Genomic DNA, 19,177 nt, shown 5'->3' on the forward strand with positions numbered 1-19,177 from the left:
CAAACAGTTTCTCTGTTTCTGCTGTCTGTTTAGATTAACAAGTCCCCGGGCACTGATCTTTCACAGTGTGTAAATGGTACTTCATACAGTGCCCATCACCCACCCAGCCTTGCTGGGCTTCCCACTGCAAATCTAATAATATAAAGCATTTTTTTAGAGCAAGATTCACCTTATCTATCAGTAGTTGCCCAAAAGATAAGCATCTCCTCCACACTAAATCATCAAAGCTTTCTCTCCAATTAACAAGTACTTATGAATATTAATTTATCAGCCTTGTCATCTTTCTTTTGGGATGACTTTTTATTCCTCAGCAGCGACGCAGACCAGACACAGTCCATGTCACCTTAGTCATGTGTCAATGTACTAGTGCTAGTTTCCTCAAAGGAAAAAAACTCTTTCCCAAACTAAATATTTGCCTTGGATAAGTCAACTCAAAACAACTAGTGTTAAAGGGAATCTCTACAGTTTTAAAAATGGAGGGAAAAAAATGGCTTTAACAGATTTAAATGACCTTAAAGGTTATTCCAGACTCAGGTGCTCCTCAGGGCACGCAATGCAGCCCACTGGACACGAAACCAAATTCCGCAGTGCCCTGCTAATAAAACACAGCCCTCCCCTCCCAGCAAGAATGCCATGGAAATCAGTTAATTAACAAACGAGGAAGAACATAATTACAGATTGTAGAATATCACTATGAATATGTCATATTTATCACTGTTTCCCATCACCACATAAAAAGAACATGTCTTCAGTGCAGTTAGCTTAATTTACAAGCTCCAAAATAATCATTTCTCACCTCTGTTGACATTTCTGGAAGTTATTTTTGCCTTAGAAAGAGCCAACAAGAGGATCTGTGAGGCATGTTACACAAAGCAGCTTGAGGCTTTTATCTGCCTGAAGAACCAAATAACGGTGTTAGAAAAGTGTTATTTTGGCTCCCAAGCATGTTCAGAATCAAATTTCACAAAGAGTGACCCAGTTCAGCAATGTAAATACATGCCCTCTCATCAGCTTCAAAGTTTAGCTGAAACAATATTCAGCTGCTACAGCTTGCACTTCACACAACAAATTCCATAAATATTCCTTATGATTAACAGGACCAGATAAAGAGAGGGTCAGAGCACTGCAGGGACGAACTGACAGAGGTCACTTCAAAGGCCATGTTCTTACAGCTGAGGTTTTGCTTGGGAATCCTATGAGTGGTGTTCTTCAGATGTTTGCATTGCTTCAAGCAGCAGGTCAGCAAGAGGCACTAAGGGAACACTAACAACCCTACAGGGAAATCAGCATCGCCACAGCAAGCAAGCTATTCCCAAAGCCACCCCAGAAATAATCCCTCTACATTTCCCTAGGAAAACCACTCTGCCTATCTTCAGTTCATTCCTAATATGATCTCCTTCACCCGTGAAAGTTATTTAAAAAATTTATTAAAGCTGGATTTATTTTATTCACAAAGCCTGTTCTTATAGCTGTATTGAGGAATCAGAGATGAGCTGCTTTTGTAGATTTGATGTGTTTTGTGTTTCCTTTATGATAAAAAGCACCACCAATGCATTTGAAAACATGCCCATATGAGATCTGCACAGCAGTGTTAGGAGCCTGCAGCCCTCACACTGTAAGACGGCTGAAAAGGGACTTCCAGGCGTCAAAACCTTTCCACTTCTCTACAGCTGTTTATAACAAGCGGAGAAACACAACTTCCCTCCAGCCCAGCCTGCAGATTAATTAACTGATGCAACAGCAACGCTGCAGCTGCGTTTGCCAAGTTATCATCCTCGGAACCATAATTAACACAAAGGAAGTTCCAGTGGGAATCAGGCTTCAATGACATCAATAGCAACAACTAAAGCTCCTGAAGCTTTCACAGCACTTCAGAGCAGCTTCTTCCTTCTCTGAGCAGCCCTCCAGTTCTGCCAAATGCCTCTTGGAGGCAGCTAAGGCTCAAATGTTTTTACTGGACTCAAGGGCCATCCTGGCTGACAGAAACCTCTGACCTAATGTTTTGCTTCTAAAATAACAATGTCTTGCATGTACTTCCCCTTTATCCCGATTTCTTTCATATAAGCAATGGAAGCACAAGAGGGAAGCCCACAACTAACACAGGAGATGGAGATTTCTCCCTTCAGCCTGCCTTTTGGATTTGTTGGTAAATTTTGTAGCTCAAGAAGGTAAGAGATTATAATACTGGCTAAATATACTTGAGTATACGCTAGTATTTTTTTAGCTGTCTTTCCCCAACATCCACACTCTCTAAATCTTTACACCTCTTAGCCACGGATATTCACGCCTCATGACATAAAACCTGAACACCAGACAAAAGCAGTATGTTATAATATGTTAACATAGCGGATTTTTAATGCTTTTGTTTTACCTAGTGGAGATATTCCAATTTTCACCCCTGATTAATACATCAACCCAGTGCCAGTGTGCAACATTTCACCATTCTGTCCAGAGACATCAGTCTACCCACAGACAGCAGTTCCCGAGGAGGCAACACAGTTCTGTCTCCTCTAAAACAAATGCAAAAAGAGGATATCCTTGATCTTTTATTGCCGAAGTGCTTCTGGTGCAGTGATCTACTTGCAGCTGACATTTGAAACTTGAAGCTAAAAAGAAATCTGCAGATGGGATTTGAAGGTCATCCAAACACAGCTTTAAACCTGCTCTATTTTGTTCCCTAGTGTGGCTTTGATACAAGCCTCTGGTTGTGAGTTATTCTGGACTTCCTCCTCTCCAAGTTGATCATCTGGTATATCAATTTATGACTGAGCAGGTAACATTAAAAAAATACAGTTACAGATATTTTTCCCAACTGTATTTTCTTTTAAAGCAGTTAAACTGGAGAAACTTGATTTTGTCTTTTAAATTACCCTGTTCAAATTAAAAAAAACCAACACTTTTCTTTTTCCTGATAATCACATGACACATACCTAGAAATAGATTTGCATTATGAAATGCTGTAGTAAATGTCTGTTCTATCCTTTCAGGACAGTGTGTTAGAGATACTGAGATGCTCTCTGAGTTACCAAGTGGACTTCAAAGAACTTGTATCTGTAATTCAAACCTGTTAATTTTCGTACCTATCTACATTTGTGCAAAAAGGCCAACTATGCATTTGCATTAAAAGCTGACTACAACCCCATGCAAAAGATTAGCCCACATCTGCACGACACTTAAATCCTACTTAAGCCTATTTGAAATATCATTAACGTTCTTCTTGCACAAATGAGACAGCACCGCTGTGGATTAGGTAACGGGAGACACGCTTAGTGTGCTGGAGATGACAGGGAAGGACCAACACAGCATTACTAGGTTATGCCATCATCTGTGCTTTCTAACCTCCTTCACTGTAACAGCCTCATCTTATATATCCTCTCCTATATCTTGACCTGCACCTGCCATCGTAGATCACACCAACCACTGACACCCGGTATGTTGAATCAGAGTAGGAGAGAAGCTGCAGCACTGAGGAAAGCCTGAGTTGGCCCGTACTTAGCAGTGGAGCATCACAGAATTAGGGCGGGCTCTGAATGACATCAGTGGTAACACAGACACAAAACTTTCTAATTGCCGTGCTCTGAATCTTCTTAAACACACTAACAACAGCAACTTGCTATAAAGACTCAACTCTTAAATTACATTCTTGCTTAGCAAACCACAAATTCAGGAAGGGGACAGAGCTAAGTAACCAATGCTTCCAAAACAAAATACCAAAAATCTAGTGATGCAAGCGACTTAACACTACAAACTCCATTCTGAGTTTGGACCATGAGAGTAAATGTTGCCAGGCACCTCATTTGTCCCATGTCCTCAACAGGCAGTTCTGTTCACCAGATTGGCATGACAGTTTGCACTTGAAGGAAAAGACCAACTTACAGGTGACAGCTGATGGCTGTGATGGTGAGAGGTCCCACTCAAAGTGTGTCCCATGACTGCTGCCTCAAAGTATTCTCCATCCGCTGATTGTAAGGCATCTACCATCAGCCAGTCTCACCTCCAGAAATAAAATTTATGATGGTGCACTTAAATCTCAGGAAATGCCTGCTAACCAGATACTTTACAATGAACTTCGTTAACAGTAGCACAAGTGCATTTTCTCACTGAGTGATTCCATACCTGGGCTATATGATACTCCATTTCCCATAATTTGCACTTCTTAACCATTTCTCCTATACCAAATCTGAAAATGCAGGTGAGGTGATTTCACAGATCAGCTTTTACAATCTGCCTAAAGACTCCTCAGAGCTGTTGAGGGGAAGTTGTTCTGCAGCTCCTGACCCCACTGTATGGCAGCGGTTTACGCTCAGCCCTTGGCTCATCTGCACAAGAATACAAGGACTTGCGTCAGGTCTAGAGCTGCTCTTCTGGACATCAGGAAAGGCAGAAAACCACTATGGGCAATAATTTTAATTATTAAAGAGCATGAGCACCAAATGAGGGAGCATTGATTTAGCGAAGTTCCTCTACTGTATTGTGCATTAACATCATTAATCCTCAAAGCTTTGTAAAAATGGACCAACACAGCTGTTTGTGAGCAGCTGTCTGCAGCTGAGAAACCAAAGTCCAAGAGGAATAGAAGTCCTTAGCTGTTAGCTAGACTACCTGTTTACAAAATAAAGATAACAACTGAAGCTACATACATTTATTATCCTGCTGGCTTTCATTTTGTCCAGCTGTGCCACACATGGAAAAAAACTTCGTGGCAGGCTGTGCAGCGCACTAGATAGAAATTTGCAAGAATGCAACCAAAACGCATAGAAACGTTCTGAAATTAATCTCAGGGACTTGCCTAAAACCACATGAAAAGCTTAACTACAACAGTAGTTGCCATACCCAAACTCATATGAAGCTTGGGAACTAACAATTAATCACGGTGATATGAATTTCAACTCAGCCTATTCATCAAAACATACAGGTTCTTTCCTAAACCTTGGGCCACTGTGACTTCCCTTGTACTGTTACCCAAACTATCTCAATTAAAGCTGTAATGTCATGTCATATGGCACGTTACAATCACATCTCTGATCTGTAGACAGGAGCAACATAAGGCTTTGTTTCCTGTATACCTGGATTTCAGCAACAGATACACAGTTCATTCTTCTGTACATGGCACCACCTCCAGCCTAAATAGGCTCAGCCTTGATACCTCCCTTCAAGAAACCACGACGATCTCCTTCTGGTACTAACAAAACATTTACAAGGCCAACTTACAAGTAGAGGGAAAGCGTTATGAAAGTAATATTCTTTCTCACATAGAGATAAACCTGAAACACAGAGTACAAGCGTCTTTTAAAGTCAGCTGATTGGAGACACAGGCCCATTGGTGCCTTGTTATGGGGATACGAAAAACAGTTATGAGCTGTTCATGTGACCCAGAAGGAAGATGGACATCACAATCATGGACTGCAGAAACATCACCAGTAATAATGTTTGCAGAATATATATTTGGTTACCCAGAAGGGTGTTGACAGCCTCATTTTCAAGGAAATAGAGATACTGTTATATAAGGGAACTTGTCCACTGAATCTAATACCATCCCCTGTACGCAGTACACAAAGTCAACACACAAACCAACAGTAAATCATTCAACCACCTAATAATGCTGTATTCACTCTCTTCTGCTTTTGGAGCCATACCTTCTGGAAAAGTTGGGGCAGAGAGCTCCAGCAATGCAGGGCCTGGGGAGATACCTCGTGAATACGATGCACCCTAAACGCAACCCAAAATTATAGGTTCTGTAAGCATGAGCTCTGGGCCATTAGCAAGTTGAAAATTCCCTACAAAGCTTTACCAAGAGAGAAGTACTTATTATTTAACTTGGATAGAAACAAAGTGCTGGAAATTATTTGATGGGTTTCCATTCACTTATCCAGCAATTTACCCTAAGCATCCTGAGCATTTTCACATCAAGTTCCCCCAGAGATGAGAAAACAAGATGAAATTTCTCACTAAACCGCATAGCAAATGGCCACCAGTAAGACCTGGTCCAGTCCTGGTGTAAGTTTGCTAATTCCGCTGTGCTTACTTCAGAGTTGAATCTGGGCCCTGCACCCTACACTGCTCCACTTAACACAGCTAACGTGTGTGACTAAAGCTCTGCTCAGCTCCAGATGGCCAAACGTCAAATACATTGAAAAACAGCCATTGCCAAATCTCTGCTTAAAAAAAAAAAAAAAACCAACACAAAACAACAAACACGCAGAAGAAATTAATATGAATTCAGCATCATAAAACATAATGAAACATAATGCAACATGCTGCCTTCCCTTCTGCAGCTCTCTTTTACAGGGTGTTTACCTTGTAAAAGGTAATGAAAAGATGCAAAGGTAACTAAAACATGCAATAAATCTCTGCCCTTGGCTCCTGAACAATGTCTCAGCTGTCTTCATGGTGCTGACAGTGTTCATGTCCTCCAGAACACAAAGCCACCATGCTCTACATCAGGGGTAAGACCTCCATGCTCCTACTGGCACACAAGTTATAACAAAGAGGTATTAAAACTAAATAACAACTATATCCACTTACTGTACTTTCTTTAGAGAAGATAAGGAATGACTAGAAAGCAAACTATGCACTAGGCAAAAAAAAAGGATACTTGTCTGTGGTTCAGCTCACCAGAAATAACTGAATAAAAACATCTATATACATGCATATACAATTCATGGAGTTCCTCACGTTTCCAGCAGTTTTCCAATGCGGCTGCCACGATGGCAAAAGCATTCAACAGAGGTGCTCAGTTCAGAGCAGAGTTTAGCCCAGAGGGAGGAAGGGAGAGAAAGAGGAAGGGAGACCAATATTTTGATTAATATACAGAACTCATTAAGAGTTTTATATAACTTCTCTGCACTAACCTACATCTGACTTCAATCATAACACTCTAGAAACAGCTAAAAGTAATTTTCACACCTTCCTTCTAGGATAGCATGTTATCTAGATCAGGTAAAGCAGATTGTGGATGAAATACAGATCTTACTCAGACTCTTGTAACTGCCAGGATGAACAATTTCCCAAAGACCGCAATGCCTACTTTTGTGCTTTCAAATGGGGGAATACTTATTCAGCTTCATGTAGCTTAAGAATCACTGCATATACAATTAACTTCCTTTTACGCATGCTAAAGTATGACTATTTTAATTATCAACTACTTTTCTAAATAACAATATATTGTTGAGCTTCTCTGTAGTGCTGTTATATACAAATGAACATGAAAAAAAATTAAAGCAAGTCTCCAAAATAGGGTTTCAGGCAGAACACAGCTGAATAAACCCATATGTCCTGTAACACAAAACCCTGTGTTACAAAATACTAACAGTGAAAGGGACTTGAACAAGCTCTGTGCCTTTTCCAAGGCATGATGAACTGTCTCTACCACCCATCCTCTATTCAATGTCTTCCTTTGCTTCATATCCTCACCAAAAATCTGACCAATTCATCTCTCCGAACAGCACAAATCTGCAATTACTCTGCTGGCCTCCACAGTTATTCCAGATTCACACAACGCAAGAGGGACAGCTTGTCTTCAAAGAGCTCCGCTACTAAAAAAGCCCTTTTGTCAATGTATTCTTTGCCCATAAAATGAGCAAAGCCATTCAGCCAAGAAGCAGATCAGAAATAAAAGGCATGCTGATTATTTTCTGAAGCACTCAGGAAAGATCAAATCGCTGTGTCGCTCTCACCCTCTGATTCTGCAGAATATTGTGCTCGAGTGTAACCAACAGTACTGCCTCACATCTTCAAGACATATAAAACAGGAAAACAGCCATTTTTGAAAGGCTTTTAACTTCTAGTTCCTAGTGAAGAATGAACTTGGTGCTAAACATTTGCGCTCCCAAGATGAAACATTAAGAGCAGCGTGCTTATGGAACCCATAAACATTAGCAGTAAATAATGTTGGACAGAACGAAAAGCCAAATTAAAGATTTCCTACTGGGTTATTTTGCATACAGAAATTAAGGAGGGTGTGGTAGAAAATGAAACTTAATAGGATTCAAGAACTCATCAAGTCCAGGATGAGTATTTTTCCTGGAATACAGACTGGGGAAGAAACATCAATTAATTCGTTACTAAGAACTCCACACTTGAAAGAAATTCTGAGCGGGGAACACTAACATGCATTTTAAACTGACCACCTCTCCCCATATTGGTGTCAAGACATCATTTTTTTACCCTAGTACTTGGAAAAATCTCAGAGACTCTAACTCTTCTATGATCCATTGGCCACACTTTTGATATAGCATTTTTGATACAGCATTTATTGCTGGAAATCAGAAAATCAGAACACACTAAGTAAACTGAGCTTTCCTGCCAGCATGAAGGAAGATATATTCTGACTAAAACTGTTAAGTTTGGAACTTAGAGTTAATAGCATTACTACTGTTTAGGCAGCAACAATGATTCCTGTGGAGTTTATTTTCTCATCCCGTTATTCCTTCTGTGTCTCCACAGGAATACATTAAGTGAATTTTGCAAATAGAAAAACTAGTTGTTATATTCACGAAAACACTTTTGATCAGTTCTGGCTGCATCTGTGGTGCTCTTTAGATAAGTCAGAAATCAAGAGGATATCATAGCTGATCTCATAATTAATCCATTCCCAGTGAGTTAACATAAGACTTTTGTCAGTATCACGCTTTCTAGTTCCTTTACATTCCCCAGCTGATGGGGTTTCCTGATTGTCCCAGGAAATCTCTTAATACTTTCGTGTGAAACTTCAACTTGCAGCGCAAAGAAAGCATTAGCAGAAAAGAATTAGCAGTGTATTCAAGGAAAACAGCGGATTGTACTTTCAAGTAGCAACACAGAGTGCAACTCGGCAGGATGGAAACACAGCCAGGCTGGAGATGTTCGTCTCCATGAAGATCGGCCCTTTGCTACATAAACAAGGAAACATGGCACCAAACTTCATTTTATATTTTTCCCCTGAAAAGTCATATGCTTGCATGCGTGTTCCCCCCTCCCTTCCCACACCCTATGCTTGTGTGATATAGATAAAGAAGCAGAACTTCATAAGGCTGGGAGAGAAACCTAATTGCTTAAAAATTAAAGCTGGCAGAGCACCAGCTCCTACATGAGTCTGTGAAGCGTTCAGAGGTTTTAGGCAGCTCAGAGTTTTACCTCCGGCAATTTCAAACCAACACTTTCCTCCACTCCCTTCAGGAAATCACAAAAATATTTGCAGCAAGTGTAAGGACAGTTGCTCCAGTGCTCTCCTGGACTGACTGCTGGGCTACTTGGGGCATCCCAAAACCAAAGAAATCAAACCAAAAAGCTTTCTGACATCAGGACACTGATTGTAACTCTCCAAACGTTCTCTACTCCCATCTCTTCTAATCTTTTCAGGTTCAGGGCCAGTTCTGGTCTGTATCAGTTTCGTCTCTGTAAGAGCTGGAAGAAGGATTTCCAGGGACACTCTCTGCTCTCACTTTGCTTTAAATCTGTCTCTTTTGCTCACTGTTCTCAGGTGCCCTTCTATTCTATTCCACTCTCTCCAGCTCTTACTCACCGTCTCCTTCACCCACTGCTCTCGTGACTTGTCTCCAGAGGAAAGTGTAGGAAGCAAACTGAACAAGGGCAGAACAAGGCTTAATCTCGACCTTGCTTCCTCAGAAAACTGAGTCATAATCTGTATTAGTTACACACAGCTCTTGCTGGACCTGTACATTTGGAGGGAGGGTTCAGCTGTGGAAATTGAGTATCATATAAAAAAACCATTTCACGTAACTCTAATAATCTTTCAGGAAGGCAAATCGTGTGGAATAGAGAATAAATTAATCTACTCCCCTCTTTCAAATGGCTGCAGTGAGCACAGGTGATTACCGTTTCGTTAGTTGCTTTCTATACACAGACTCCAAATCTGTTTCTGTGTACACATGCACATTCATACGCACGCACAAAACCACCGAAGGCATCTTTGCGGGGATCAGCCCTTCCCTGCAGCCCCAGCCACAGCACCCATTAGTTTCGGCTGGCTGCCTCCTGACCTGCCCCTCGGGCAGCAGCGCCAACAACCTTTGCTAAAAATACCTCCTGAGCATCATAAATAGCAAGATGGTAGGATTCTTAATCCCCCCTTCAGGCATGTGGGCTTTTTGCTTTTGATAAATACGCAGTGGCAACAATGGACAGAGAATAAAGTGCATCTTCTAGCACTGGTCTGCTTGGCCTGTGTGCCTGGCAGAAAGGAAAAATGAGAACTCCTGGTATCCACAAAAGCAGGACAAAAAGAGAAGGAAACTGCTATCGCAAAAAGTCCACAAAATCTCCCAAACCTAAATTCTGAACATGTTTAGCATAATAGGATTTACTGCCCAAAAGACAAGACCAGTGTTATTAAAGAAAACTTTCCATCTGCAGATAATCTACATTAAGCAGGGAGCCAGACAGCAGGAGAACACCCAGCGAAAGACGGGAGAGGTCGACCTTGCCCTGCTTAACTTCTGCCCCACCACAAACCGTGCAGAAAAAGCCAAATCCACAGAGCCCGGTGGAAGGAAGAACAAGATGTGGCCCTTCCATGGCCACACGGTACCAAACCTGACACGAACCTCTCAACATCCCTGCCGCACAGATTTGAAAAACCCCCTCGTTACCCAGGGACTGAGGTCATGGTACATCATGATATACAAAATACCTTAAAGATCCTAAAGTCAACCACCATTTGAGTGTAGGTTTTCAGCTTTTCCTTATTGAATGTATTATGGGTAGAAATCCAAAAGTTCCAAAGAAACTTTACAAGTCTTTCAGCTCTGTTAACCCTTACAATTCTGCTATTTTAAAAAAAAAATCTAAAATTATGAGGAATAAAATGTTAGATGGCGCTTTTTAATTATTCTTTAAGTTTTAAAATATTAAACCTAGAAAAATTTGCCACTGTTCAGCCACAACTCTGAGGGAAGAACACCACAAGCTGTGTTTCCTATACAAACATGTATAGGAAAACATTTACTATATTGCAAGTATGGAAAGAAACATGGTATCACTGTGGTAACTATAATACAGTCGCAGACATTAGCCACTTACATTTTTTAAATTTTAAATGACATTTTCAGAAAGATAGAAAGTAAGATAATGGCATCAGGATTTTATTGTAAATTGACTGTATTATATATGAACATAATGAGTTAATCAGAGCCTCTTTCTCTGAAACACTGGCCTCCAAATGTGGATTACACATCCAAGTACACAAAACGTTTTTGTTATTCATCTCAAATATCAAAACATCTGGCAACGGAAACCAGAAAAAATATTTACAGACATTTTTGGACAGAGATTACTTCAGGTCAAGTCAGCAAGCATCCCTAAACTTCAGTCGTCACATTCTTTTCTCAGTTATTTTGGATTTAGCCAGCATTACTAAGAGAGAAATATGACATAGACTTTTTACAGCAGCTGTCAGTTCAACAGTGATCAAGGTTTTATTATTCCTCCTTAGATCAAAGTCTGGACTGGATAATTTTGGGATTATCTCCAGCTTATAAGGTAGAATAAATAGTTTTGGATAACCACGTATTATATAATAATATTGTCTTCTTGCAGTAAGTTTTGTTCTTATTTACATATGCCACAGGTTTTTAATGGATTGTCTGATTATCATTTAATTGTTCTATTGGCTTGCTAGGACAATACAAGAGAAATTACGCAGCAGCAGCAGCAGCAGGCCGTAGATGCATTCAAATCCTGTCTCATGCACCTACATCCATATGCAGAGGATATTAATGAGAAGAGGTGAAACTAAGATTAAAAACAATCAAACTGGGCACAACTCCAATGAAAGGTAATAGGTCTTCCAGCTCTGCTCATCAGAAACCACTGAAGACATCTGCAGATTTCTTTTTACGGAACAGAGACATTCACACACACCTTAGTACAGCCTGTTCATGCGTGTACACATCCTTCAGACTGGGATAAAGAAAGTCCTCGGCAGAGAAAATTAGTACACTTACATAATGTCAACTTTCATTAATAGGCATAAAAGATTGCTTCATGATGGGTAATACTCTGCATAATTCCTTGTGCAACTAAACCTAATTTTAAAGGTGCTTAGATTTGTGCTTCACTCAGGTGTTCTTCCGTTCAAGAAAAAAATGGGTTTTCTTCTTTTGGTTTTCACTCTGACAAAACCACTGATTTCCACATTGTCTATTGACCATAGGCTCACCTATATCCCGGTTCCACTGAACAAGGTACTTGCTATTATCTTCAGTGAAACAGCAAGTCCTAAATCCATCTTCTTTTGCATTCTAATTCTATGAAACTCATTCACCTTTCACAGTCTTTATTGAAGCCAAATCTTCCACAAACACAGATTAACAGAAGTGGCAACCTGGGAGACCAGAGAAAGCCAGCACTTTGGCATAAACTGTTCTGCATTTTCTGTGTGTGTAGGGTCACAGAGAGTTAGAGCTGGAACATGTTTTTCCGAGCTGTTAGTATACCCTCCTAGCTACCTTCCTTTATCATTAACTAGGTTTCATCTCTCATCTAACCTGGTTGTCTCCCAGACTTTCTGATGCCAAAAATAAACTGAAAGCTTTCATCACTAGTTGAAAAGAAACCATAATTTGAACAGCAGTTTTCCCAACTTCTCTGTTGATCAAAGATGCCTCATGCGAGCCTGATGTGATAGAAACAAAATCAAGTTTATAATAGCAGTAATTAAAGTGGAATCCTTTTACTGAGTGAAATCCCACAGTCCTTACTCATACAGGACTTACGCTGGAGGAAACAGTAGTTAAAATGAGAGCACATTAGAAACAACTAAGTTGAGGTTTGAGGGATAGCAAAAGGAATGGCATGCACTAAAAAATGTTACAAAAACTGTTTCAGCTTTGCACTTTGGATTAAAACGTGCCCATCTCTATGACAATACACGAACTGTTTGTGCAGTTTCAGAAACAAAATAAACCATCTATATTAGTAAGGAAGGAGTGAACCAAAACTTCTTATCGTGATGTCCTCGGAAAGTTCCCTGTGATAAGACCGCTCACTTCTCTAAGCTGTCTCCAAAAGGATCACTACTAAGCACCATGCCAGTAAGTCACCAAGAAAATGTCTATGCCCCTGAAACACAAAAAGACCCTGTTGGCTTCATCAGTCAACAGCAACATGTACTGACTGCTCTTCTCAGCACGCTCCAAAAAGAGCTAAGCACAGGTCTAAGGGCTTCACGGAGTCACAACCTCACAATCTGCTGACTGACTTGCACGTTTCTTCTTTCACCTCCCTGTAAGTTGAAACTGCAAATATCCCACAGGGGAAGAAAATAACCTTATGCCTCACTTTTGAGAACATTCTCTTTTGGATGTTTCCTATTTCGTCCTCCTGCCCAGAGCATCCCTTGGTCACAGCATCTCTCCTGTGTCTCTCAGCCACTCCCAGGCACAGCAGGGATCCCAGCACCCCTTCTCTGAAGGCAGAGAACATCCTGGTGTCACAAAACACTCTGGCTCATCATACCTTTTTACAATCAATCTTTTTTAAAATGATGACAACAAGTCCTCCTTCCACTTCAAAACCATAGATCTTAGATGAACAAATGAATAGTTTTCGCCAAGTGTGAAGTGCATGCAATTTTTCCTGACCATGGCCAAGGAACTCCAAGGCTATGTCATCACACCACAGCTGAGTTTGCTGAGATGGGCCACACCAAACCATTCACCACAGCACTGAAGTCAACACAGGCTGCAAAATCCACACAAGAAACTGGGCAGGTACTCAGGGAGCTCCCATTCAGCCCTCGCTAATGCTCTGCACCAGTAGCACCACCCTGACTTTAACTCAATGTGTGCGCATAAACAGCAGGCACGGTGTTGTGGATGTGCCCGTGTTTCATGGTTTACATGGAACAAACTGAGTCACCCAAGCGCTAATTCTGACTTACAAATGGGAAAAGGAGAACGTAAGTCTCCTCTATCACAGGTGTACCTTGCTGAAGCCTTGTTTACAAATTAAAGATTTCCCTACATACCATATGGTACTGGTAAACATACAGAATGTAATGCTCAATAATGTTTATAGTATTGAGACTCTTATTTGAGTGTGAGCTTCTAAAAATTAAGTTCTGAAAACATGCCACAGTAAGGACTGAGCATTTAAAAAAATGTGTCTCTCGCAGAGGTTTTTTCTCCTATTTCTGTGTAAGGTTTAAGAGTTTTCTTTGGGTTTTAATGAAGAACAACACCTAATTATAAAACCATTGTACCTAAACAGCATATGATAAAAAAATAAGGGGCTACTTGCTGGTCTTGGAACTTATCGACCGAAGTCTGCTTTCCACTGTGTGCTTCTGCCTTTACACTGCAAACCTAAGAAACACTACACCAGTCACATGAACTAAGCATGTGTGGTTTTCATTTTACTAACAGATTAGATTAAAAATAATTCAAAATATTCAATCCAAATCTATTAAAGAAAAAAAAAATCCCAAAAAGATTGTTCTCAGAGACTGCAAAACACATGAGGTTCTGGTGTTCTTCACTAAAAGCAATTTTGCTGGCTTTTCCGTCCATAAGCTGATGCTTATTTTCCTTCTGTGCAATTCCTTTCAAAGCCATGCATCTAAAATAGATTCTACCTCATTGTCCCAGTTTCCTCTTGTTGTTGCCATTAGTCTATGCAACTTTTTCCATGCATTCAGGACTAATTTTCATTAATCACAAAAGTTAAACAGCACAGACGAAGCTTTGTTGAGGGGGAAAAAAGATGGGACAAGAGACAAAACTTAAAAAGGAGCAGCTTAAAAGAGATACTACTGATTAAATTGTGCATTTCAGTAACATTTTCTTCTTCCTCATCAAAACAAAAAGCTCTACCAGGCCTAAAGATTTGGCTGCAGCTACTGATTCTCATGTACAGACAAGTACAACTTGCAGTGACAATCCAGGTGCTCTGAGCTACTTAAGCCACTAAATTGAGGTTCAAGCCCTAAAAGAAGTAACTAGAGAAAAAACCATAAGTCTTTACACATATTTGGAATAATCATTTCACTTCTTGTCTCACATGTAAAATGAGGAGAAAACCTCCCTCACAGCAGTGTTAAGGTGATTTATTTGTCTGGAATGAGAAGGGTTTGATCTACATTTGTCAGAAAACCAAATAGGAAAAGACAAAGATTGTATTATAAAATAAATTCTTCAGCTAAACAATTCTACTACTTTCACTACTGAGTAGGCTTAAAAATGTAATTACCTTTCCTATAACACCCACACTTGCAGCAACAGAGTGACACAGTACAGCTTGCTAATATTAGACAGCAACAATATTTCCTTAACACTGGCTTCTGTCAAAATGCAGTGATTTTTGTTATGGCACAAAAAAAAAGCCTAAAAAGACACCACTATTGATAAACCTCCTATTTCACATGCCTTCTTTTTCCTGAATAAGTTGCCTACCAGACTAAATACAGCTCACACTAATCCTTTCAACATTTAGAAATTTAGCAAAGATCTTCATACTGGGCCATAGCAAACACTACCATTTGGGCCTGTTTGCTCTAGCATAACTGAAGATTGTAATAGTTAAAAATAGCCATTTTTCCATTAACTTAGACCTTCATGATAACAAGTAGTTTTGACAGTTTTTAAGCAGTTCGAGATAGTATGCACAAGTAGGTCACAGTTATACTTGGCTTTAGAAAAATGTCTTTCATCCAGGGGATTTACAGCTCTTTGCAAACAAGCCCTTAGGTAAGCAACAATCTTATAAGGCTTCCTCCAACACCCAAATTCAGTCATGTTTGAGTCCTAACAGCAACTACTTAACAGCAGCTGAAAGCAGAATATGAAGCTTTTTGCAATCTGCAAAACTGAAAAGCCCGACTGACGTCAACGGCAGCTCTGCACGGATCCCAACGGGCTGCGGAGCCCGGCCTGAGAGCCCTGGGAAGGGCTCCAGCTTGACAGGGAAGTGAAAAGGGATTTTCAAAGTTCGTTTCGGCTCCCAGTTCAATCAAGTCACAAGATTTCCAAAATTATTATTTCTTCAAGCTTCTGGGAATACTCGTCGACGCTCTTGCATCTGGCATGTGGTCAAAACATCTGCTAGAGCTGTACTATGAGGGAAGCGGTGGAAGAACGTTAGAGACCTTACACTTCTGGAACAGCAAGGGGTGAGTGACAGGCATGAGGGACGGCAACAACCTCGCTGTGAAGGGTGGAAGAAAACAAAGCAGCATTTCAGAAAATTCATCTTAAAGCACAGGTGAGCCATTAGACCTCACAGCAGCCCCTATGAAAAAGTTAGCTACCATTTTTTTTGTATTTTCCAAATAGAGAAGCGTAAACCTCCTCATTCAGAGTTCCACTTGAAGCAAAATAATATGAATTTGTGTTACCATTTATACTTTATGTATTGACTTACAATCTGTCATATTGTCATTGACTATATGGGTAGTTTTGGTTAAATAACAACAGGAACCTAAAAGGAACATTCCAAAAGTACAGAGGTACTGTTGGATTTCAGGAGTTTCTTCTGTCATCTCTCGCAGTCAGTTCACTAGACCATGCTGCCTCCTGGAGCAAAAGAGATGAATAGAGAGCTGCACAGATTGAACACTGATAATATTGTGGGTTTTCTACTACCCCTTGTATATCTTCTGCAGTTTAATAATAAAAATGGCACAGGTGAATGTTTAACTCATTTGCTATTCTTGTTATGTTTGGTATGTAATCAACAAGCAGACAGCTCCAAGTGCCTGATGCATTCAGAATAATAACGATCACCTTCCGGATGGCTAACACAACATAAAATATTAACAATCAATATTCGCTGAGCATGCAAACCCCAATGAAACAGTGGTTTTAATAAGACTGCATATGCATGAGGTAATCTGCCTTCATGAAGCAAAGGGCTCCTATCTGACATTTGAACAAAGCCCTAATCCCATACTGACTCACTGCTTATTTGAGTTACGTTCTCGTGAGTAACCTCATTAAGACCCATCATACCACATAAGTGTGTAAAAGTAAGTTCATATGTAAGATTTTTAACAGCAGTAATGTTTAAAATGGTTATTAGTAACAATGGTCTACACTGCTTTATACACGAATAGCCTTTGGTCAATACTGAATAACACTATTTACTTGCACAGACATGCTTATTTTCCAAGTAGGTACATTTCTTAAAGCAGATATTGATAGAAATTAATATCTTAATCTCTTTTATGAATCTTATTCAGTACCTCCCTGAAGTCCTACAGACTCTCTCTCTCTTCTCTCTCTCTCAACAATTAATTACTCTGAAAAAACTAGATGGCAGGGGAGAGGCTGAGAAAGAATTCACCCTTCTTCCCCAGGCAGCTCTCCAGCAGAATCTAGCAGGCATCAAACATCATGTGTTTGTGCAGATGAATAGGAACGAGGGATGGTGGGGGGGAGGAAAAGGGAATATGGCCAGTGGAAACGTTCCCTGGATTCCCATTCTGTACAGTACTGTAGTGGGGAGTCATCTGCAGAGCTGAAATGGCAAAGTTTCTCTGTCGCTTCCTCAAATCCGGGTACCCCTTTGAAGACAACATGTTATAAAGCTTTGCTGGGTTTTCCCCACAAGTACTAATGCAGCCTTAGCACAGCACTGAGGCTAATACTGTTCTTCCAGCAATTGATTCTTTGGAGACCGATATGGTCCATTTCTTCCTAAAGCAAGGATAATACTGTGCCGTGAAGAAGGATGCTGCTCTAACACCATTTATTATTCATATCTGAAATGGGTGTGATGCTTTAGGAATATGGTCCTAACCACAAAATGCTGATAACCTTTCAGCAGTTGCCCAATGCCTTCCATGTGCGTGAAGCTCATCTGGGGGGCAATAGGAATCCAAGCAAATGAAAGAGCTAGTCCGTGCTGAGCACCATGTAATAGATGCAGAAAAACAAAGGCATAAAAAAAAAAATGTATCCCTATATTCAGGAGTTTGTTAATTTGTAATACATAATTTTGACAAAGTATTTTTTCAATTTGGAGATAACTCAGAGGTGTTTTGACTTGTCATTATTGTGCAGGTAATTTTCTCTCTTCCTTCAGGGGAAAAAAAAACAGATGCTTACAAGTATTTCTGCTTTGTTATGACAACGTTCAGAAAATGCTTAACTTTATGCCTCCAGCTCTTTAATTGCTACTAACTCTAATAAAAAGAAAATAAAAAACATCACAAAATGAAAGCACCAGTCTTGGGCCACACCTGCATCAGTTTCTCGAATCGGAAGCAGAAGTTTGGGAAGAGGCAGGATCTGCAGTCAACGAGGGTTGATCTGTTCATCTCCAGCCCAAAATTACCAAATGCACAGTCAGAGCCTACACAAAAATGCATGCAAAGGACAAAAGCTATTCAAGTTTAGGCCATTATTAAAACAAATGCAAATTCGGAGTAAAACTTCAAAATGTTAATTTCAAGCCGGATGCAAATGTCCACCACCAGAGGTATAATCTGCCGATTGGATTTAGCACCACACCCTGAAGGGATCTCTTGCTTTACAAACGACAGAACAAACCAGATGCCTCAGCAGCGCTCAGCAGACACAGCAGCACCAACCAGTTAATATTTCCTAAGTAGTAATAACCACCGAGTCCTGACCCTAAACCTCCCCACACCACCATATTCCTTTCTCTGCATACACACGCTCCCATCACCATCTAAAACGCAGCAAACCGCCGCACCCCCACCGCCGGCCCCCGTCGCCCCGGGCGCTGGGAAGAGGCGCAGCGGGTCTCCACGCCTCGCCCGGCAGGTGCGGGGGTGCCCTGCCCGGAGGATGCTCTGCGGCGCCCAGCCCGCTCCGCAGCCCCTGCCACGGCCGAGCTGCACAATGGCACCGGGGAGGACACGGCCGGTGTGTGGGGGGGAACCTCCTCGCCTCCCCCTGCTCCGAAATCGCCCGCGCAACCTCCGCCCAAGCGCAGCGAGCAAAGCATTGCAGCACGATCAGGCGCCCAAGGTCAAGCGCGGCTCCTCCGGCCGCGCCCCAGCCGCTCGCAGGGACGCGGAGCCCGGGGCGGCACAGACCCACCTCTGGCAGACATGGCTCAGCCGGGCGAGGAGCCGCGGAGCGGCGGCGGTGACAGCGCAGGGACCGCGCCGCCCTGCGCCCTCCGCGGCGGCCGATGCGGGGGGCGGCGGCGCTGGGCTGGGCCGGGCCGGGCGGGTCCGCGCCGCCGCCGCGCTCCCTCCCTGCCCGCCGCGCTG

At 41.4% G+C, this 19,177-nt stretch overlaps 1 protein-coding gene across 1 annotated transcript in view; it reads right to left on the bottom strand.

The window, feature by feature from the left end:
* The window catches only part of ABLIM1 (actin binding LIM protein 1), a 196,473-nt gene extending 177,328 nt beyond the window's left edge, over positions 1-19,145 (bottom strand). The window contains exon 1 of the mRNA XM_065843401.2: positions 19,002-19,145. Within this exon, the coding sequence (XP_065699473.1) occupies positions 19,002-19,014 (13 nt within the window). The 5' untranslated portion in view covers positions 19,015-19,145. The remainder of the gene's footprint in view (positions 1-19,001) is intronic.
* Between the last annotated feature and the right edge of the window lie 32 nt (positions 19,146-19,177).

The sequence above is a fragment of the Patagioenas fasciata genome, chromosome 8 (assembly GCF_037038585.1).
Source record: "Patagioenas fasciata isolate bPatFas1 chromosome 8, bPatFas1.hap1, whole genome shotgun sequence".
In the NCBI taxonomy this organism is placed as follows: domain Eukaryota; kingdom Metazoa; phylum Chordata; class Aves; order Columbiformes; family Columbidae; genus Patagioenas; species Patagioenas fasciata.